Source organism: Dipodomys merriami, unplaced genomic scaffold (genome assembly GCF_024711535.1).
Source record: "Dipodomys merriami isolate MVZ:Mamm:240054 unplaced genomic scaffold, mDipMer1.0.p SCAF_25, whole genome shotgun sequence".
Lineage (NCBI taxonomy): Eukaryota > Metazoa > Chordata > Mammalia > Rodentia > Heteromyidae > Dipodomys > Dipodomys merriami.
Genome location: NW_027203937.1, coordinates 4,846,700 through 4,871,111, shown reverse-complemented (window position 1 = coordinate 4,871,111; position 24,412 = coordinate 4,846,700). Strand labels below are relative to the sequence as shown.

The window sequence follows — 24,412 nt, the reverse complement described above, 5'->3', positions numbered from 1 at the left end:
GTTAGCCTTGATAAAAAAGAAACCTAGGGACAATGCCCAGGCCCTGAGTTCAAGTCCCAGACTGTCAAAAAAACCCCAATATATCTGTATTTGATATCTATAATACAGCATGCTCTAATACATTTTAGCTGATAGAAGTGAAAATATTATCTCTTTATTAATGTAATTCACTCTTAATTGCACCCTAGTGTATTTTGTTATTGGAAAACAAAGAGGTGAGAGAATTATAGTTATCATAGCTAACTTTAACTAACCTTAATCTTGACAATATCTGTGGAAGCATTAGGCCAGCTATTTTAGGATTGGGAACACTGTTTACAGATTCAGAGTAATGTCTCATTGCTTATTTAGCCATAGTATTATAATCAAAATCTACCTTTTAAGTTAGCACATATGTACGAAAGTGATGTGTTATTTTTTAAATTTTATTTTATTGTAAAGATGCTGTACATGAGTAAGGTTATGAGTACATTTCTTGTTGAACATTGTTAATGATTTGTTATTTTTAAGGTGTAATGCAAATGAGTATTTACAGGACCAATATGTTCTTATTTATCATTTTCAAAAGTAATGATATCTTGATTACTAGCCTTTTAAACTTAAGTTTTGTAGCTGTCTCTTTAGAAGTCTGGACTATTTTTTATGTATATATATATATATATGTCTGCTTTTATATACATAGTGTTAAGATATTAGTGTTTAAATTTTTTATCAAGTATTTCATAGATTTATTTAGGTTATTGCCATTGCTCATACATCCATTAAAAATGGTAGTTTAAAAATGACCATATTTAAAACAATTACTTATGGTGAAAAAATATGTAATTTGTTTTACTTTTTTAAAAACAAATTTAGTCTTGGCTAAAATGTATGGTTTTAGAAGTGCTAAGAGGTTTGCTTTTCTTTTTCTTTTTTTAATATAACACATAGTATATGTACTTGGAAGAGAGAAGGATTCACTGATTGTATGAAAATGTGGTATATAAAACTTTTTCCACTTTTTTTATAAAATTGCTAACTAAGTGCAGTTTTCATGAAGTATAGGCTATTATGCATATTTAGAAATGCTGGAAGGAAGCATTGCATTTGAAGAAAGCTGGTTTTAATTATTAAGTAGGTATGTGTACTGTTTGTGCTTCTAAATTTATGTTTGCATTTCAAATTCTTGTTAGAATAATTTATGATGGAAGTAAAAGTCAATAGCAGAGGCCAAATAGTATAGGAAATGTTGTGAAATTGTGGAATTAGGAATGACTTAGAGTGGGGATCTATTTTATCCTCACACATAGAAAGGTAGATAAAAAGGGCTGAGCACAGTATACTTACTAACAGATATCACCCTTCCCCCCTTCCAGTTGCAAAGCAATATTGAATGAATGGTTTTGTATACTTTCCAACTCTTTTTACTTCGTTAAATCTATGACAAGGTAGTCTGGTTCTTTTTGACTTTAAACAAAGAATTCACATTGAGTTAGTTTATAGATTGTTAAACATTTTAGCCTAGCACTGGTGGCTCATGCCTGTAATACCAGCTACTCAGTAGGCTGAGCTTTGACGATCTCGTTGGAAGTTAGCCCAGGCTGGAAAGTCCCTGAGGCTCTTATTTCCAATAAACTACTCAAAAAAGCTGTAAGTGGCACTGTAGCTCAAATGATAGAGTGCTTGCCTTGAGCAAAAGAATCTCAGGAACAGTGCCTAGGCCCAGAGTTCAAGCCCTAGGACGGATGTGTGTGTGGGGAACCAAACAAACAAACAAAAAATACTCTTAGATTGGTGTCTGATGATACTGTTTAGCATTGTGTTCAATTAGTGTGAACTAATTGGTTGAAGTGCCAGATTACAAAATACTAAGGACTCTATTCCACATTACTTGCTCCCTGGGGACCAGTTCTACCATCTCCACAGTTGCCTTTCTGTGAATGAACCGAGATTCATGGTCTCCGGTTTTGTGACACTAAGAGTTCAGCATCTGAGACAATTTTTCTCCTCCAGCTTCTCAGGTTTTAATCCCTAGTTTTTTTGTATCATTTTCTATCTGGAGTTATACTTGTGTTATACCTTAATGTAGAAATGAGTGTGTGTAGTAGTGTATAATGATTAGCTAGTAAGTAAATAATTCCAGTGTAGGATTTTGGTCTTAAGCAGACTAAATTTTCATGTATCAGTTAAAGGACATCAGATACTTTGTTAAGGCACTTTGTTAAGACACCTCTGTTAAGGCATTCAAAAAATGGTTAAAAAAAAAAAAAAGGAGACTTTTTGTTTGGTTCTTTCCTACATTTTCAGCATCTTTCTTCCGAGTTCTCTTAGTATTATTGCCTTCATCCTTACAATCCTTCCAAGTTCCTTGTGTCCAGAGACATTTGTAATTTCCTGCAAATATTTAACAAATGAAAAAAATTCTGATTGTATAGTGTGATATAATACAATGTAGTCCATCAGTGTCAGAGGAACATCTACTTTGGAAGTAGGAGGAATTTGCACCTTTTAAAGAATTCAAATCGGCAAATAAGCACTGTTTATCAGATAGATAACATAACTATGGAGGATCTAGAATCTGAGCTAAAATTTTTTGTGTTTTGTTCCAGTTATCTTATGGATTGATTATACAGATCATGGAGAAATTGCTATAGATACGGTGATATAGTCTAGTAAAATTCCTGCTTTCTAGTTTTTCTTATCTTTGAAAGAATTTTAGAGCCAAATTGAAACCTCTTGTACAACTATAATAGAAAACAAATTTAATAATAAAGAATACAAGTTTTAGAGCTTAAAAAAATCTATATTTTTTACACTTTTTTCTTAGTCTTAATTATGCCTTTTTGTACATGCAATTTTGAGTATTTGCATATATTTGCATGTGCATGTATATGTCCTTGGTTCAAATCTGCTGTTGGTTTGTACTCTAAAATTGTTTTTCCAAGTCTCTCAATGATCTTCTTTTTTTTAAATGTATTTCCATTGCTTGTATTAAGAGAAGTTCACCGGAAATGTCTGATTTACTTTATTATGGGAAGGTTAAAGAAATGTTTTTCAGTACTGAGTTACAATCACTTGTGAAATACTAATAAGTAGATAAGATTTGTTCAGTAAAAATTAAATGTGTATATATCCTATAATTTATCCATCCATTCTTTTATTTTGGTTATGGGGCTTAAACTGTGGGCCCCAGCTTTGATCCTGATCTTCATTTTGCTCAAGGCTAGTGCTCTACCACTTGAGCCACAGCACTACTTCTGTCTTTTTCTGAGGAGTTTTTTGGAGATAAGAGTTTCATGGACTTTCCTGCCTAGGCTGGCTTTGAACCATGATCCTCAGATCTCAGTTTCCTTCGTAGCTAGGATTACAGGCGTGAGCTACCAGCTCTGTGCTCTATTCATTCTTTTAAGTAGAGCATATGCAAGAGAAATTTCTACCTATGTGTAGAGACCAGGAGAATTAATAACAATATTTAGGGCATAGTTATGGTAACAGTGTTCAACTGAAGGATCTATGTAGTTTTTTTTTTTTTTTTGTTGGTCGTGGGGCTTGAACTCTGGGCCTGGGCATTGTCCCTCAGCTCTTCAACTCAAGGCGAGCGCTCTACCACTTGAGCTACAGCGCCACTTCCTAACTGAAGGATCTATGAATAGTCAAATGATTAAATAGTATATTCATATATTGGAATGATTTATGGTATAGGTGCCTAAGTTGGTTTTAAGAAATTCAAATTAACTATTTACTCCAAATGTCAATGCTGTTCCCTGTTTGTAATTAATCAGCTTTAAGTTAGTTATTGTATAATTCTATTGATACTGTATAACAAAAAATCTGAGGATTCCTTACTTCTTTCTTTCATTTTACATTCATTCAACATTTATTGTTTTTTGAATATAAGTGCTAGTTTTTCTCCCTCCCTGCCTGCCAGCCTCTGCTCCTCTAGAAGTGTTTAGTAGTGATATGTAGTTGGAAGAAAAAGCAAAATTTGTGTAATAACTATATACTTTTGCTAAATATGTTTATTATTTCATTATAAATAGTATAAAATACTCATTTGCTTTTTTTGGAAAACACTAGCCATAATTAGTAAGATAAACTATTAGAAAATGTTCATTGTAGTGAAGCAATATATTATGGTAATAGGAAGGGTGTGGCAGGGGCTGATTACCTTCTGGCAGCCCGAAAGCAGAGAGAATGAGACCAAGGAGCAAATAGAATCTTTAAGGCCATCTCCTAGTGACCCACATCCCCCAAGTAGGTCCAGCCTCTCAAATAAATTCCATGAGCTGGGGTCCAAGCATTTAACATAGGAGCCTGTGAGGACTCCTTTTTAAAAAAACCTTAACAGAAGCCCTTTTCTCAGATTTGGATAGACCAATTTGGTCTGGCCTCATAATTAATTGACCCCTGTATTGTTACAAAATGTCATTCTTTGTTTCTGATTATATGTTAATATCTAAAATTTTTAATGACAAGAGCAATGTTATTATTGATTTATTATAAACCAGTATATAAAGAAATAAAAAATAGTATTTTGTTAGGACAGAGGCAAAAAATGGTAGATGACAATGAGGGGTATTGTATAGTCATCCTATAATTATTTAATGCATAGATTAAGCTTGTGTACTTGTAGACTTTTTGTGTGAAAAATAAAGGGAATATCAAATTAAAAGATAAATGGATTCTCAATGTAATAATATTTAATATTCCTAGTTAATATTTAATATTCCTAATTAATGGTTTGAGAGCTCAGTGCTATGACTGAGTGACTGAACTCTGTTTTGCTTTCAAATAGTTGAATTGTAACTCTTAACCTAAGTATTTGTGGGTTTGTTTGTTATGACTCTAAATGTCAGAAGATACCTTGTAGAAAAAGATCCTGCTTTTCTTAAGTTTTATATGTTAAAGGAAGAAAAGCATAATGTAACTTAGTCACGATTACACCATGTCACATTAGATAGAACATGACAGAACATATATTTACAAAAGAACATTCTTCTTTAATGCTAGATGACTGCTCTGAATTTGGAAATGAACCATCTGCTTATCGTTTAAATTCCTGGATAACTTACCAGCCTACATCTCTAAACAGAAGTAACATTCTTCATAACCCTAAACCACTGCTAAGGTCCATTGTCTCCATATGTAATGTGTGTTTCCTGTCTACTGAATGAAAACAGATTATGACATTTATGATGTCTAAAAAGACCAAGTTGATTTCATTAAGATGAAAGAGTGAGTCACAAATTACACTGTCAGCATTTAAAATTGCTACAATACAACTGGGACATATGTATTCACACTTTGGTTAACCACATATCCCCAAACAGTAAGTATGAACACTTGTCTGACATGGTATAAGTAACTACTTATTTGTCAGCTCATACATTTCACATTCATTCAACATTTATTGCTTTTCAGGTATAGGTGCTAGAGTTACAATGATAAGTGAATATGACCTCAGATCTGGTGAGAATTTTAGATGAGTAAGAATTACTATGTAGTATGTTAAATTGTTGAAGAAAGATTCAGGTGTGCTTAAGTTCCTATTTGAACAAAAATGGTGACTTGAAGCTGGGCGCTGGTGGCTCATGCCTGTAATCGTAGCTTCTCAGGAGGCTGAGATCTGAGGGTTATGGTTCAAAGCCAGCCTGGGCTGGGCACTGGTGGCTCACGACTGTAATCCTAGCAACTCAGGAGGTTGAGATTTGAGGATCACAGTTCAAAGCCAGCCTGGGCAGGAATGTTTGTGAGATTTTTACCACCAGAAACTAGAAGTGGTGCTGTGGCTCAAAGTGGTAGAGCACTAGCCTTGAGCTGAAGTGCTCAGGGAGAGCCCATAGACCCAGAGTTCAAGCTCCATGACCAATCAAAAAAAAAAAAAAAAAAAAAAAAAGCCAGCGCAGACAGGAAAGTCTGTGAGACTCTTATTTCAATAAACTGCCAGAAAACTGGAAGTGGTGCTGTGGCTCAAGTGGTAGAGGGGTTGCACTAGGCCTTGAGCTGAAGAGCTCAGGGATAGCGGCCAGGCACAGAGTTAAAGCCCCATGACCAACCAAAAATAATAATAAAAAAAGGTGACTTGAAATACAAGTATAAATACAGTTACCTACAAGTGAAGGGTGAGATTGTTGGTAATTAGTTGCTTATTTACCAGTTTATGTTTATGGTACTGATTTTGTTAAATTACAAGTTACATGTAGATTACATACTACATACAAGTTACATATACACTAGAGCAGTGGTTCTTAATTGGTGGTTATATGTAGAATGTTGTAGGGAATGTTTATAATAAACTGCTAAGCCATTTACCACAGTGACTATACTGTTTCATATTCCTACCAGTAAAGCATGAGAGCTAAAGGTGCTCCATAATTCCACTCTTACCTGACACTGTCATTTCTTCTGTGATTGGTCATTCCAGTGCATGAGTAGCTATGTCTTAGTTTTCATTTAGCTTTTATTTCCCTTAAAGACTAATGATGTTGGACAGCTTTATGTTGACTTTTTGGACACCTATACATATGTGCATGTGTGTTTACATATATGCATATATATGTGTGGGTCAAATTTTTTTTTTTTAGGAAAGTGTTGAAATCTTGCTCATTTTGTTTTTTGCTAGAATGTCTTAATTACAAGAAATATTTATATAACAACAACAGATGCTGGAGGGGATGTGGACAGAAAGGAACCTTACTTCATTGTTGGTGGGAATGTAAACTTGTTCAACCACTTTGGAAAGCAGTATGGAGGTTCCTCAAAAGACTTCACATAGATCTCCCCTATGATCCAGCAATCGCACTTTTGGGCATTTACCCAAATGTATACAAACAAGACCACACTAAAGCTACCAGCACAACTATGTTTATTGCAGCATTATTTACCATAGCTAAGATATGGAACCAACCCAGATGCCCCTCAGTAGATGAATAGATCAAGAAAATGTGGTATATATACACAATGGAATTCTATGCCTCCATCAGAAAGAATGACATTTCCCCATTTGTTAGGAAATGGAAAGGCTTGGAAAAAATTATATTAAGTAAAGTAAGCCAGGCCCAATTATTTGCAATATCTAGTATAGGTATGAGTCAAGCGGAAAAGGTCAGATAATGTGATGTTAGGAAAACGAACCCTTAAATATGTATTTTAATGTTTTCGTTTCTTTCATGCTTGTGTTTCTAACGCATTTATAAGATTATTTCTTTGTTGCTTTGTATGTCCCTCCCCCACAGTGTAACCCCCGCTTTCACTTTATTTGATGTCAGTATAACATGTGGAGGAGATGGGGACAAACAAGTCGTTTAAGGATTCAGGTGGACCTGTTGCAACAAGGAGAATTACAAAATGTCATGTCAAAGCAAGCTTTACAATGTCGGTGTTGGGGGGGGAGGGGGGTATGATTGGGTGGGGGGGAGGGGGGAGGCTGGGAAGGGAGGTGAAGGATAAACAAAGGAGGAGGCTGCAATGCTTGGTAAGAAATGTATGCATTATCCTGCCAAAGTAATTGTAACCCCTCTGTACAGTATGTTCTCAAATAAAATAAAATAAAATTTAAATTAAAAAAAAATCTCAAACGATCAAAAAAAAAGAAATATTTATATATTTTCTATGCAAATGCTTCATTATGTGTGAATATAGGTGTGTGTATATATACACACAGAATATTTTTGAAATCTTTAACGTGCTTTTTCATTTTCTTAATTGAATCCTCAACAGGCTTTTAGTTAGCCAATTTAATCAGTATATCAGTTTGAATTGCTACAAACAACAGTTGTGTTTTGTTTTGCCTATCCTTGGATTTGAACTCAGAACCTGGGTGCTGTCATTGAGCCTCTTTGTGTAAGACTAGAGCTCTACCACTTGAGCCACAGTGTCACTTCTGGCTTTTTCTTAGTAGTTTATTAGAGATAAGAATTTGAGGAACTTTCCTGCCTGGGCTGTCTTTGAACTGTGATCCTCAGATCCCAGCCTCTACAGGCATGAGCCACTGGCCCTGGTTAACAGTTGTGTTTATTTTGCACAACTTGGCAGGCCAGCAGTGGTTTGCACTGGATTGCCTCCTGCTGTTCCATTTGACATTGACTGACACAGCCCTTTGAAAGCAGAGGGCTGGAAGTCTTGTGAAACTCACTCATATGACTGGCACCTGAACTGGGATTCTCAAAGAGCTATGTTTTGGTAGAGCTGAGGAAGTCTCTTTATTTTTGTGTAGCTTCTTGAGCTTTAATTTATATGGTGGCTCTGGGCTCCCAAGGAATAAGTCCCAAGAAACCTTGATTTGAATTATGTTTCTACCTTATTTTATTAAAGTTAAGTTTATAAAAGTGGTTTAAAATGTTCCAGTTTCAAGAGGCAGGACATTCAGTGCTACTATTAAAAAGGTGCTTGTGCAATAGGATATGTATCATGCCATGCCATGACAAATTGTTTTAATGTTTTGTTCTCTCTCTCCCCATGAATCTAATGGATTTTTGCCTAAACCAAGATCATGAGGATTTTTCTTCAATGTTCCTACCCAGTTTAATGGCTTGAGCTCAAACATTTAAATCTGTGATCCATTTTGAGTTAGTTTATATGCACAGAATAAGGTATGTGTAGCGGTTTAGAATATTTCCATTCAGTTGTTTTAGCTCCACTGCGTGAAAAGACTATTTGTTCCAAAATAAGAGCTTTGATACAATTGTTTAAAGGAAGTTGGACATAGAATCAAGTGGTCAATTTCATCAGGAATGCCTGCTAGATTTTGATTGTGATTGCTTTGATTTTAGGATCAATTTAGAGATCTGATATTATTGATTCTTCCTGCTTTTAACCATGCCATAATTTCTCCATTTATTTGAGTCTTTCATTTTTATTTATTTATTTATTTATTATTTTATTTTATTTTTTGTTGATCGTGGGACTTGAACTCTGGGCCTGAGCTCTGTCCCTCAGCTCTTCAGCTCAAGGCTAGCGCTCTACCACTTGAGCTACAGCGCCACTTCCTTATTTGAATCTTTACTGTCTTGTAAGTTTGCATTATAATTTTTAATATTTGGGTTAAAGGTAGCCCTTCTGCAAAGACAATTATTTTTTTCAGGTCTGAGATTGGCACTTGAACTTGGTACCTAATGCTTTTCCTTATTGGCTATGCCCTACCAACTGAACTAAGCCTTCAATTCCAGGGAAATTTCTTAAAACATTATTTTCTAATCATTGCCAACATAGAGAAAAGATCAAATATTTGATATCAACATTGTGTTTTGTGGGGCTGGGAATGTGGCTTAGTGGTAGAGTGCTTGCCTAGCATGTATGAAGCCCTGGGTTCGATTCCTCAGTACCACATAGAAATAAAAATAGCCAGAAGTGGTACTGTGGATCAAGTGGTAGAGTTCTAGCCTTGAGCAAAAAAGAACAAGCTCAGGGACAGTGCCTAGGCCCTGAGTTCAAGCCCCAAGACTGGCCAAAATAACAACAGCAAAAAATTGTATTTTGTGACTTTGCTAAACACTATAGGTGTAGATAATTTTCCTATTAATTTCTTAGCATTTTTCTGTTTACATAATCATGCCCTGTGTGAATTTGGAAATTTTTATTACCTTCTTTCTAATGTATGTCCTTTTTACATGTTACTTCACTGGGTAGGGTCTTTGCAAAAGTGATGCCCAGAGTTCAAACACTGTTACTATAAAGCAAACAAGTAAGTAACAAATAAATAGAATTTACTCATTTTACTTAACAGACTAGTAACTGTAATTAAACCTCAAATCTCACACACTTGAGGAAAAATACTAAAATGTTGTTCTTATATTATCATATGACCCAAAAAAAGGAAAACCAAGATGATATAAGGAAAATAATTAATGCTAGAAAACTCAGCAAATTCTGTGAAACCATACATATTTCCAGGTTCAGGGTACTTTGTGAATCCCAAAGTGGGGAAAAAAATTCCCAGACACTATTAAAAAGGTGCTGAAATTCAAATGTAAGTGGAAAAAAATTGTAAGTATCCAAAACGAACACACACACATACACACACACACACACACACACACACACACACACACACACACATTCTCATTCTCATTCTCTCTCTCTCTCTCTCTCTCTCTCTCTCTCTCTCTCCCTCTCTCTCTTTCTCTCAGTAAAACACTATGGGCTATAAGTTGAAGGTAATATTTTCTTCATCAAGAATGAAAACCTGACTTGTGGAATAATCCTTTATGCTGAGAAATAGCAGTTCACATCGCTAAACAGTCACCTTACAAAGAGTGGCTTTCTTTCTTTCTTTTTTTTTTTTTTTTGGGTCCAGTCGTGGGGCCTGAACTCTGGGCCTGGGCGCTGTCCCTCAGCTCTTCAGCTCAAGGCTAGCGCTCTACCACTTGAGCCTTAGTGCCACTTCTGGCTTTTTCTCTTTTTGGTTATGTGGTGCTGAGGACTCGAACCCAGGGCCTCATGCATGCAAAGCAAGCGCTCTACCACTGAGCCACCTTCTCAGCCCCTCTTTATATTTTTATATCTAAAACAAAGGTGAGGGGCTGAATTTGGCCTTCAGGCCTTGTTCTTCTAATCCTTGATAAAGAAAGCCACTCTTGGGGCTGGGAAGGTGGCTCAGTGGTAGAGCGCTTGCCTTGAGCTGAAGAGCTGAGGGAACAGCGCCTAGGTCCAGAGTTCAGGCCCCATGACCGGACCCCCCCCCCAAAAAAAAAATATATATATATATAAAGACACAGCACCATGACTATTACTCATTGTGGCTATTTCAAACTCTAATAGCAGAGTTGAATAATTGGCAACAAAGATTGTATGGTTCACATAGCAGAAAATCTTTACTATCTATCTGTCTAATTAGATGAAGTGTACAGGGCTACTGATTTAATACAAGCACACAGCACACAGTGCATTATATCTACTAGATAAATCCTAGGAAATCAGTTATCAGGTTAAATATTCTGAACATTTTTAGTTGTTTACTTTTTTTCTCTTAGTATCTTATTTTGAACTTCCTAGTGAGGTATAGATTATTTACATTCAAGTTGTGCTGCATTCTCATAATTTAACATTTGCCCTGAAAAATTATTTTCTAACATAGTGTTTATGTGTCAACTACTTTATTCCACCAGCTTTCTGTGTGTATGTGTGTGTATGGATAAGAGAGTGTGTGTGTATTTGTATTTGTGTTTAGGAATATTCTAAAGATTGTGACTTCTTATTTAGAAAACTGTAGAAGTAAATTTGCACTTCTCTATAAATTCCATGCTGTATTTTGATGGCGCAGTAAAATTGAGGGAGTTACCCCTCACATTCATAACCTCCACAGTTTGAAGATGCAGGCTTTTTTTTTTTTTTTGGTTCCATCGTGTGTCTGAACTCTGGGCCTGGGTGCTGTCCCTCAGCTGTTCAGCTCAAGGCTAGCGCTCTACCACTTGAGCCACAGCACTACTTCAGGCTTTTTTTTTTCTGCTTATGTGGTGCTGAGGAATCGAACCCCAAGGCCTCATGCATGAAAAGCAAGTGCTCTACCACAGAGCCACCTTCCCAGCCCAGAGGCAGGCTTTTTAATGCTACTTTTGCACCAACAAAGATTTAGGGTTTTAAACTTAAGGATTCCTTAGCAGCTTTGTACTCTTTTTTTTTTTTTTTTTTTAACTTTTGCATTACTGTCATCCTTGTCCTGAAGTCAAGTATTTTGGTCATTCTCAGAAGATTATTTTGTACTGCAATTCAGAGAGGCTAGGGAGAAGGGAAGAGAAGGACTAGGAAGAAAGGGAAGACTGAGAGTTTAGTTATATTCATACTCTTTTCTTTTAGCACAACTTGCAGATCACAATACTTACTCCAAGTCTTATCTTCAGCAGGAACTTTGTTCATTTAGTCTTCACTTTCTTTTCTGTATCTAATCTTCATCCACCTTACTGACCAATGGCTTCTACCTGGCTATTTATATTGAATTATTTTCTATCCTCAAGGTATCCTATTACCAGTTTTGTCTCAACTCTGATTCTTTTTCTAGCTACAACTCAGTCTCATTTCTTAGCTTCTCTGTCATGTGTTTCAAAGGAGTTTACATATAGCATTTTGCTATTATATCCTCTAGACCTCATTTTCATACTGATGTAGTAAAATTGTTGGACACTGTTGAACACTTAAAAAGTTTTAATAAAGGATTTACATAAACTCAGTGCCTCTGGCTCATGCCTGTAATGCCAGCTACTCAGGAGGCTGAAATCTGAGGATTATGGTTCAAAGCCATCCCTGGCAGAGATTCTTAGCTCCAATAAACTACTCAAAAAAACTAGAAGTGGCGCCTTTGCTCAAGTGGTAGAACAGTAGTTTTGAACAAAAGAAACTCAAGGATAGAACCCAGGTCCAGAATTCAAGCCCCAGGACTGGCTAAAAGAGAAAAAAAAATTTACATGTAGTTTAAATAGTCTGATAGTTTGCAAAGGTACTTGAGAACCTAGGTAATAGTCTTTCCCACCACTTCCATTGCTGAAGCAGCTTCTGCTTTACTTACTCAAATGGAGTAAGTTTGCAAACACTCCTCTTCTTGATTCACTGTGCACATTCTTGGCTTCTTTTTTTTTGGAAGGGGGTGTCCGGTCCTGGGGCCTGAACTCTGGGCCTGGGCACTGTCCCTCAGCTCTTCAGCTCAAGGTTAGCGCTCTACCACTTGAGCCACAGCACCACTTCCGGCTTTTTTTTGCTTATGTGGTGCTGAGGAATTGAACCTATGGCCTCAGGCATGTCAGGCAAGTGTTCTACCACTGATCCACCTTCCCAGCCCCATTCTTGGCTTCTTATACAGCTGATGGGAATTTAGTTTTCTGATACTGTGGTGATGATAGGATATGGAACTCACAGTATAGTAATATATCAGTTTTAGATAAAATGTCTTATCTGATCCTATCAAATTATATAAATATTGGGGCTGGGGTTTAGCCTTGCGGAAGGGTGCCCGCCCGGTGCTCGCAAGGCCCTGGGTTCGGTCCTCAGCCCTGGAAAAAAAAACATTATTTAAATATTGTTCATAACCTTCTTTTCTTGATACTCTTCCACCCCTGTAGTTACAGGGTTCTGTATGGATTTTAATTTATTTCCCCTCCAAAGTCATTGGGCATTTGATAGGGTTATTGATTGGTTATTGATTACTTTGGTAAGTCTTCCAACCAAAGGCATAGGATATCTTTACAAATTTTGTATTTTCTTTAATGTTTTTCAATAATGGCTTGCTCAGTTCAGTGAAGAAAGCTTTTTTCTTTCTTTTTATCCACATTTATTTCCTAAGATGTTTTAAATTTTAAATTTTGATGTGGTTATATATGAAATTGTTACCTTTTCTTTTCTCATCATTCATCGTTAGCTTGGAGAAAGCAATGACTTTAGGGGTGTTTCCTATTATCTGAGATTACTAAATTCTTTTGATTTGAACTGAATCCAATGGAAAATAAAATTCAGAACAAATAATAATTTCTGAATGGGATCCAAATACTACATTTTATGTTAGTTTTGGTTTCTCAGTCCAAGATTATACTTGTCTAAGTGAGCTAATTTGAAGATTTGACCCGAAAGAATGCAAGCATAGCAAAATAACTTTCTGAAACAGTTCAGTATAGCTCTTAATAACATTAAAAGATTGTAAAAATGGTATTTCTGTGGTATTTTAGAATTTCTGGCTCTTACTGTGCTTTATTGGTGTGGTTCGATGGAAGATGTCACACTTTTTTTTTTAAAACTTTTCTGGAGTGAGATTTACTTTTTGGTATGGATGCTACATTTAGCTCTTTGTTTTTTTTTTTTTTTTCTTCACAGGCTACAGAAACACTATTTAGAATGGGTGTGGCAAGAGGAGCCATCACAACATTAAGAAATGGAGAAGTAAGATGAGAATTTTGAAATAATTATTAGTGTTAATTCATACTTTACAATGTCTAAAATATAAAATGTGAATTCTGTAGGATTTGTGTAACAAACAAATACTTGATACATGTGAGTATATGTGTACAGATCAATTTTAGTTTACAATTTATGAGAATCAGATCTTTTGTTGAAAATAAATTGCTTAATTTTTGCTAATTGTTTTTACTCTTAAAAGAAAATAACATATGTCAATCACAACATATATATATATATATATATATATATATATATATATATATATATATATATATATATATATATATATATATATATATATATATATATATCCTCCATCCCCTGGTCCTGGACCTTGAACTCTGCCTGTCCCTAAGTCCTTTTTGCTCGAGGCTAGCACTCTACCACTTGAGCTTTGGCACTACTTCCATTTGAGATTATGAGTCTCATGGACTTTCTTGCCCTGGCTGGCTTCTAACCATGATCCTCAGATCTCAGCCTCTTGAGTGGCTAAAATTATAGGGGTGAACCACCAGCACCTGTTTTCTGCATACATATATTTTTAATGAAAATAATCTTTTTGTTTTCTGTGTGTGCTGGTCCTATGGCTTGAACTCAAATACGATTCTTGAATTTAGTTCTTTATTATTTATTCTAATATTTATAATTCAATACTTAAATATTAATAGTGAATAGAATTTGATTTGTATCTTCATTCTAAATTTGAGTAGTTGATATATTTACTTATTAGGCACAATTATGGCATCACTTAAAAAGCATTACACCCTCAAACAATAAATTGCATATTGGCTATATATATATATATATATATATATATATATATATATATATATATATATATATATATTTTTTTTTTTTTTTTTTTTTTTTTTCCTGGTCCTGGAGTTTGACCTTAGGACCTGGGCAATCTGCCTAAGCTTTTGTGCTTATGGCTAGCACTCTACCAGTTGAGCCACAGCTCCATTTATTTCTCTTTTGGTGCTTAACTGAATATAAGTCTCATAAGCTTTCTTGCCCGGGCTGGCTTTGAGTTGTAATCCTTAGATCTCAGATGTTTGAATAACTAGGAATTCAACTGTGAGCCACTGGCACCCAGCACTTTATTATAGTTTTAATATGTATTTTGTTTATGAATTGATGAGTAAGTTGTTTATGAATGGATGAGTAAGTTGATATATGTAGTACTACTTGAGAAAAGAAAAAATTCTAGGTAATAAGATTAAATTTGTTTGTCTGCCTAAATGTCTGAAAACAAACTTTAGGTTTTATCAAGGGAACAGTAAACTTTGACATTTATGTTATAGGAAGTTTTGTGGAAATATATCCCACATAGTTGTTTTTCGGTTTTTATAGTTGCAAATACTGTATTTCTACTGACTTTATTCATCCTCTTTTCATCTGCCTTTTTAGCCCAAACCCTTCCTACTGCTACCTCCCCCATTGAGCCTGTTTCTCTTTCCCTACTTCCCATGCCCCTATAAATCATCAGCTTTCACAGTGCTTAGCATTCTGTTTCTAAAAACAAGAGCTTTGTGTCATTTAATCAGTGGGGGCTTGTCACCAGTTGATGGTTTTCACATGTTAACCCCTTAAATTATGAGATGTCTTAAAAGTCTGTGATATTTCAGGGTTGGCAAAATAATGTTTTCTAGTTGAAAAATATAGAGTGACTTGTGGTAAGCATTCAGTAAATGGTAGCTAAGTCAGAAATTAGCTAGCCCAGTACTGCAAAATATTTGTTAAGTGAAGAGTAATTGGTAATTTTATAACAATAATATTAGATGGAGAAATGAAGATTGGTATATTTTACTTATTTCAGTTCCTGTCAGAGTGAATTTGTTATCTGGATAGAGGATGACAGTGCTCTTTTCATACTTTGTCCTTTGTCTTTCTGGCTTTGATATTGCATGTTGTCTTATGGAACATTTCTGTTAGATGTTTTAAGATATTGTGAGACTAGAAAACATTTTTCATTTTAAGTATACTCATGCTCTATTACTTTAAAATTATGAAGTTTATTAAGATGCTAATTATTTGTGGCATTCATTTTTAATAGCATAATGAATATTATGTTCATTATATGAAAAAGTGTGAATTCACACATGTGATATTTTCTCATATTTATAAAATTACTTAGGTGCTGGTTGTGGTGTCACATACCTGTAAGCTGCTAGCTAGGTAATTGGTGGAGTTAGGAAGATTACAGTTTGAGGTTAGTCCAGGCAAAAAGTAATGACCCTAACTCAACAAATAATGACCCTAACTATTATCTATCTATCACTATCTATCTATCTATCTCACTTAACATAATTTTTCCAGGTCCTTCCATTTATTTGCAAGTAATATAATACTCTCCTTCAGAGATGTTGACGATTTCTTCATGTTTGTATTGACTTTTTATTTCATCTGAGAAGTCTTTGGCTCATTTGCCCATTTATTAATTGGGTTATTAATTTTGGGGAGCTTTAGTTTCTTGAGCTTTTTGTATATTTTCAATATTAGGCCATTGTCTAATGTAGCTGGCAAAGATCTCTCATTCTGTAGGCTATCTTTTTAGCTTATTAATTGTGTCCATTGCCATGCAGAAACTTCTTAGTTGAATACAATCACATTGATCATTTCTTTCTTACTCTTTTTAAGAAGGATGAAACCTCTAATGTCCATGGACTTAATATATTCCCATTGTTAACTTGATTAGCTTAATCCCATTGTTCATATTTCCAAAGGAAATTCAAAGAAGTAAAAAGAATTCTGACCATTCCAGAATGTTTCCTGTTATCTTTTTCAAGTCTATTTTTATTTATTTTTGAGCTATTTCTGTGTTGGTTGCAGTAATCTATTAGATGTAAGCTATAGAAGTTATATATTATTTTTCTTGAGCAACAGCTCAAATAAAACTTTTTTTTGGGGGGGTCCGGTCGTGGGGCCTGAACCCTGGGCCTGGGCGCTGTCCCTCAGCTCTTCAGCTCAAGACTAGCACTCTACCACTTGAGCCACAGCGCCACTTCCAGCTTTTTTCTTATGTGGTGCTGAGGAATTGAACCCAGGGCCTCTACCACTGAGCCACCTTCCCAGCCCTCAAATAAAACTTTTAAGCAAAAGCACATGAGAAAATCAATGGCATCCAGAGAAGGAGAGAGGAAGTACGTATGGAGAAGGATCTTGAGAAAGGAGAAAGGAGAAATGTTAAGGCCTATGGAGGTTATAACAAGCAAGATAAATACAAAGATGATGTCTTAAACCTATTTCTAATATATTGGCATGGAATGAGTTTGGTCATAAAGCAGGAAGTCTGAGATAACTGAATGCCTGGACATCATTTGCGAGTGATGAAATATAAAGGAGTTTTCCAAGAGGTTTTGGAATTGCTATCTTGTTTTTACAGATGATTTTTATTTCTTACACACATCAATCTGGATGGTATAGGTTTTGAACTTCCAAGGGTAGTTCAAGAAATAATGCAGTTCAAGGTCTTAAGTATGATGTTGATACATTTCCAGTTCTCCATTTCGTGAATCAAAACATCATTAAAAATTTGACAGTTGCATTAAGTTTTTACCATTTTTATATTCTTATGCCAATAAATTTTTCATCCCTGTCAGAATTACATCATAAAACATTGAACTTCAGAACTCATATTTTCCTAGAACATTTTGTTTTTGCCATTAAATCTTCTTCAAGTAGCTCATCATATTATATGTTCTAACACTTTTTCATACTTCTGAGAAATAGAATTTATTTTGAAAATTTTGCAGCAGAAGAAAAAAGTCCAAGAGCCAAACAGATTTTGGAAAGTATCAATCACAGTGTTTAAGTTTGATAGTCTTATCCAGACCAACTCTGTATGTGCCTTTCTGTATTGAGATAATTGTGAATTCTTTTTGCCAGACTGTTCTAAAACTCCTCAAGCTCCCTTCATATCTTAGCCTCTTGAATAGCTGGGAAATAGGTATGCTAGCCACCAAACCCAGCTCTATGCTTTGAAATAAGCTAACTTTATATTAACAGATACGCTATCTGTTCAGATATAAGAGTAATCATTCTGTAATTGTATCCTTAAAATAATATCTGGAAAAAGTCTGCCTAAGTATGGGCCATGTAGGTTTTATTTTTCAAAAATTGGAAGGGCTCTTAAGATAGCATCAGCTTATTTTGATTCTAATAAAAACTTTAGCCTAAGAAGATAATTATTTCCACATGGATAAGGTCAGTTCTGACAACCTTCGCTATGCTAATAACCAATAAACTTAAACTTTCATATATTGCTTATAGAATTAAATGTGGTTGTAATACAGACTCTATTTTAAAATTCAATTCTTTGGCTATATAGAAAACATTTCCTTTGAACAAAGAATGCCAAAGCAATTTATGTGTAGTATTAAGATGAACTCTACAGCTGGTAACCTAAGCTCTGGGCATTGAAGATATCTGGAGGCTATGAAAAAGATCATTTAGGTAGCTCGAAGAGTGGTGTGATTTGAGAATAAACTGATTTAGTGATTTTTTTGTAGCACTGGGTTAAGTGTAGTGCCTGAATCTGAAGTCAGGTAATAGTGGGGTGGCAGTTAATGAGTAGAAAATGACGTTGACTAGGTTTTATAACTTCAGGAGGATTCAAGGACAATAGCAAGGAGGAAAACTCAGAAGCTGAAAACAATGAATATCTAGAGCCTTTCCCTTTCCTTGCTAATTGCTTGAAGTGTTCTATCAGCCATTACTAAATGCAAGTTTGACTTGTCTATATGTATATTAAGTATAGAGCTATATGTAGTTTTAGTATATGCAACAATTCTTTTGATATAACTTACAGTAATAGATTTTAAGACCATTAAGTGAAAGAACAGTTGAGGGGCTAGGAATGTGGCTTAGGTAGGCCTGGCATGCATGAAGCCCTGCGTTTGCTTCTTCAGTACCACATTAACAAGAAAAGCCAGAAGTCTCGGTGTGGCTCAAATGGTAGAGTGCTAGTCTTGAGCAGAAGTATCTCAGGGACAGTACCCAAGCCTTGAGTTCAAGCCCTTGAGTTCAAGGGGAGTTTCTCCCCTCCCCCCAATAAAAGCAAAACAAAAAACAGTTGAAAGAGATCTTGAAGTTCTTGGAAATACATGCAAATACAATCTATCTTACATGTGTGAAATTGTTAGTTTGATTTTGTAGTGCTAATTTTGGTAGAGTTCTTCTCTAAATCTAATGGAGTATTCTCATGACATTGGAAACACTTTATTTCTTATTTTTTCAATGGTTATAGTAATGTATGTATGTATGTATGTATGTATGTATGTATGCATGTATGTATGTATGTATGTATGTATGTATGTATGTCATGGGGCTTGAAATCTGGGCCTGAACGCTGTCCCTCAACTCTTCAGCTCAAGACTAGCATTCTACCACTTGAGCCACAGTGTCACTTGTGTTTTTCTGAGTGGTATATTGGAGATAAGAGTCTCATGGACTTTCCTGTCTGGGCTGGCTTTGAACCACAATCCTCAGATCTCAGCCTCCTGAGTAGCTAGGATTACAGGTATAAGCCACTGGTGCCTGGCTTAAGAGTTAAAAAAATTTTTTTTTTTGGTCAGTCGTGGGGCTTAAACTCTGGGCCTGGGCACTGTTCCTGAGCTCTGCAGCTCAAGGCTAGTGCTGTACTATTTGAGCCACAGCACCACTTCTGGCTTTTTCTGCTTATGTGGTGCTGAGGAATAGAACTCAGGGCCTCATTCATGCAAGGCAAGCGCTCTACCACTGAGCCACCTTCCCAGCCCCTATAGTATTTATTTTTTGCTGTTGATTGTGATAGTATAGAATGGAGAAATAAAATGACTATAATTTTTTAATGATATACATTTTGCTGATTAGACTTTCAAAATAATTTTATTGAAGTGTAATTTTCATACAATAAATTGCTCTCTTTTAACCCATACAGCTTAGTTGATTTTTAAAAATATGTTTATGGAGTTACATATCTAGCCATCATCAAATCAGTTTTAGAATATTTCAGTGTTTAGAAATACTGGTTGCTCTCCATGACTACCGCTATTCACAGCTCCTGCTCACCACTGAACATTTTGTTTCTTGTTTTGTCCTTGTCTCCCCACCATGTTTGAAAGTTTGATACCTGCCTTTCAAACAAGTGCTGCTATTTTAACACCTGCTAACTGGACTCCATGTGGTTAAGAGCTCTGACTGCTAGGTAACTACTTCCATTGCACATACCAGCCATGTGAAAAGGTTTGTAGGGTGGATTCCCACAAACCTTTTAGGTCTAGAATGATTCATAGAATTTGCTGGCAATGTAATGAGAGTTTTAATAGAAAAATATACCCAGAACCAGGTCTGGAAAGCAAGCTCGATGCAGTTTCCGTGCCTTCTCTCTATAGAGGAAGAGAACATCACCCCTGTTTGTACATCATTATATTCACCAGTGATGACACTCTTCTATTTCAATATTCAGCCTTGTAGTGGAGACTTTATTACATATGAATAATTGTACCTTGTCACATGTCCACTGGCTGGTTAACTCATTGATATTTTCAGTGTTTGTTTGTAACCATTCAAGAAATATGTGGTGGTGTCTTACTGAGGCTATAACTTTCATTTCCCTAATGACTAATGATGTTTGGCCTCTTTTCATAGTGGTTATCAGCTATTTGTATGATTTGCGGAATGCCTGTAAACATTTTTTGTTTAGTTTTTCATTGGTATCATTTGTCTTGAGTTGTAGATGATTTATTTTGATTTTTTTTAGCATAAAAGTCAAAATTATAAGATATGAAAATACTTTTTACCAGTTTTCAACCTGTCTGTCCATTTTTGGTAGTCATGGGGTTTGAACTCTATGTCTGGGTACTGTCCCTTAGCTCTTCAACTCAAGGCTAGCACTCTACCACTTGAGCCACAGCGCCACTTCTGGTTTTCTGGTGGTTTATGGAGATAAGAGTCTCATGGACTTTTCTGCCCAGGTTGGCTTTGAACTGCAATCCTCAGATCTCAGCTTCCTGAGTAGCTAGGATTACAGGTGTGAACCACCGATGCCCAGCTGAAAGTTCTAAGTTTTGATGAAAGTTTTATTCTATACTGTTTTTATGTGCTATATATTTTTTGTATCATATTCAAGAAAATTTTACCTAGTCCATAGTTACAAAATCTTCCCCTGTGGTTTTCTCTTTCTAACAAGCTTTATAATATTTGCTTTTTCATTTCAGTCTATGACCCATTTTGAATTTCGTTTTGGAAATGGTGAAAAGTGAAAGCCCAAGTTTGTCTTCTTCCTCCTCATTACTGTTACTGTTATTGCATATATATCCAGTTGTAATAGCAGTATTTTTTTCCTGAAAAACTTATTCAATGTTTCATGAATTTCCTAGTCACTCTTGTCTTAACCAATTGAGCATAAATGTCAGTGTTTATTTCTAGAATTTTTGTGGTTGTGAATTGGCTGAGTAGGAGAAAGCAGTTTACTTATCTCTTGAATGATTACAATTGGACATGCTGGACAAAATACAGAATACCACTGTTTGAGATCCCCAAAGTGCAAATGATAACAGGAGGATTGGGATTGGGAGAACAAAACTAGATGTGACTGATACTGATGAGCTTCTTGTTCACCCTCCTTATCTCCCAACGTGGACTCCAGAGACTCCTGAAAAGTGTCCAAGATCCTCTTTCACTGTGCATGGTAAAAGGAGGATTAAGGGAAACCACTGTTTCTGTTTGTTTTGTAATTTCATTGTGGTATTTATCTTATGGTGAGACCCTAGGAAATCCTAATCATGAAGGTGTCCTCCTGTGGTGGTGGTCATAGTGGCAATTCAGGAATTTAAAACTCTGACATACCAGTTGACAATAGAAACTGGAAGAAGGATTCTTATAGTTCAAACAGCATGAGGAGAGGATCTGTGTTTTTTTCTGCCCTATTTTTCTTTCCGCTACATTTTTAAGGCATAAGTAGTTTGAAAAACATATGTCAGTGTGAGGAAACAAAAATATAGGGCTTAGAGTCAGAAACTCAAGAATCAAGAAAAGAATGTGTGGGAAATTGAGAAGAGGAAGGAGACAGAAAAGCATGACCTAATTATACCTGTATATAAAGTACCAGACTCCCTGAGCTGAGCATGTGTGGAAATTTCTCAAGAAATCATAATAAAGAGCTTCAGAACTGAATTATTGTGTAGATTGATCTCTTAACTCCCTTGGCCCAGATTGTCATTTAGAGGACAGATGAGTAGAGAGTAAATGGCACTGAAAAGACTTGGTAAAATAAACTGACATTGAAATAGTAGTCTATAGATTGCGAGTGGGACATGTCTTTCCAACTTGGTAGAGTTGATTGCCTAGATCAACAGTAACTACAACCTTGAAAATGAAAAGTACTAAATAAATTTGCTAGATGCCTGAGAGTCTTCAGCATAAGCAAAAAATACCATCATGCAATGGTCAAAGTCTCTGGGACACAGTCCAATATTATTTGACACACTAAGAACCAGGGATATCACAAATAATTATAGAGAAAAGAATAGTTAGCAAATACCTTCCTTGAGATGACCTAGAAATTAGGATTAGAGTAGGATCTTTCTCTTTCTATAGACAACAGTGGAATTTTTGAAATAATGGAAAGATTGACGTTTCCAGAAAAGAAGTAGAAAGTGTTAAAGTTTCAAATAGAAAAAATAACTCAAGTACTAATTCTAAGTTCATTAATATAAAATAATTTCTAATCCACTAGATGAGTTCAGTATCAGACTAGAGATGACAACAAAAAGATTAAGTTGAAAAGATCAGGAGAATTTGTATAACCTGAAAATTTATTACTCACTAAAGACTAACTAAAATGAGCAGAGCCTAGAGATCTATGGGAAAATAGAAAATGTTTACCAGAGATTGGGAGTGGAGGAGGGAGGGGGTGATTGTAAAGGACAGACCAATGGATTTTTGAGTGATGGATGCATTCTGTATCAAGATGCTTGGCAGATACAGAATTGAAACATTATCTATTCTGTAAGTATCTCTCCATTCATACATGACTGATTACATTTATCAAAACCTATACACACCTACACTCCAAAAAGAACAATACTGTCAAATGAATTACAAACATTTGAAAGTGATTCCTAAACAAAGTCTGTTGTAAGGCAAAGCAGATAGAACTTGGCAGCTCTTACACTATCCCCTTGGCTGTTGAAAATTAAGAGGATAATTAAAGGAGTTTAGTTGAATGTTTTTCTTAGGAATATGGAATCATTGTCATTTATTATGCATTTGTTGTTTGAGATGGGTTCTTTCATTGTTCAGGCTGGTAATTGCTGTACTCAAGCTTTTTTTTTGCCTTAACCTCCTGAGTAAATGGAACTGCATCTGGCTCTATATTTCTGTGTGATGTAAAAGTGTTCAATTTCCTTTTGAATGAGTTTGTTGTGGCTTGTGTTTGGAACAGGTATAACAGGCCTTTTTACTTTTTAACTGAGTATATGAGGAATGTGGAAAATATTTGCCAAAAATAAAGATTCAGAATAGTGTTTTTATATGTAAGGATATTAACAAAATTAAAATAAAGTCTTTGTTTATTGTCTTTCCCTGAAAACTTGTTTAGTAAGTTGATATGCCCAAAGGAATGCTTTATATTTCCTATTAATAATAAAGATAAACAGTGCACATTTTGTGTGCTATGTGCTGTATTTAAATTAAGAATATAGAAAGTAACAAGTGTTCTCTTGTTTGTCTGTTGAATTGTTTCTTGTTCTTGTGGATGTTTTCCATATGTTACAGGTTGCTATAATAATTACACATAGCTGTTATAACAAAAAACTTAAGTAATAGTGTGTGTCTCTTAACTATTATGACTTGTAGATGCTATGAAATAGGTGTTTGGAAGCAGTTATTTGTCTCCTTGGATCTCCAATACATGGGATAGGACAAATATTTGCCTGCCTGCTTTCTTTCCTCCCTTCTTTTTCTCCTTTCTTCCCTCCTTCCCTTCCCATTTCTCTCTTTTTCTCTCTCTTTCTGTCCTTCATCCCTCCCTCCCCCATCTTTTCTTTTCTTCTCCTTCTCCATCCTCTTCCCATTCCCCTCCCCTTCCATTTGATTTTTAAAGTAATTTATTTTACTGTGTGCCTGTGGCACATACCCATAACCTAAGTAATCAGCAGGCAGAGATATGAGGATCACTGGTTCAAAGCCAGCCTGGGCAGGGAAGTCTGTGAGACTCTTATCTCCAGTTACCACTAGAAAGCTGGAAGTAGAGCTGTGGCTCAAGTGGTACAGTCCAGCCTTGATTGAAAAAGCTAAGGGACAGCTCCCAGGCCCAGAGTTTAAGATCTAGTACCGGCACCCTATAAAAAAGATAAGATAAAATAAAATAAAATGTTAATATAATGGTGGTATCTGATGTTTAGTACTTACTATTTTACTTAATAGCAGATTATATTTGCCTTAAGAACTTTTTTCTTTAGAAAATGATCTTATTTTTAAATTGTGTTCTAGATCCACATTAGTTGTATCGATTGACATGTTCCCTGCTTGAATAGATGTTACTTAAAAATATTTCATTTGTGTTTTTAAA

At 35.4% G+C, this 24,412-nt stretch overlaps 1 protein-coding gene and 1 long non-coding RNA gene across 4 annotated transcripts in view; one reads left to right on the top strand and one right to left on the bottom strand.

The window, feature by feature from the left end:
* The window catches only part of Tmem135 (transmembrane protein 135), a 234,834-nt gene that overhangs the window by 81,338 nt on the left and 129,084 nt on the right, over positions 1-24,412 (top strand). For 2 of the 3 annotated variants that reach the window (XM_070034818.1, XM_070034816.1), the window contains one exon: positions 13,774-13,839. The exons of the other annotated variant lie outside the window; for it this stretch is intronic. In XM_070034818.1, the coding sequence (XP_069890919.1) occupies positions 13,774-13,839 (66 nt within the window). The remainder of the gene's footprint in view (positions 1-13,773; positions 13,840-24,412) is intronic. 3 annotated transcript variants of the gene reach the window in all.
* LOC138836325 (uncharacterized) overlaps positions 1-24,412 on the bottom strand; it is a 55,964-nt gene that overhangs the window by 11,849 nt on the left and 19,703 nt on the right. The window lies entirely within an intron of this gene.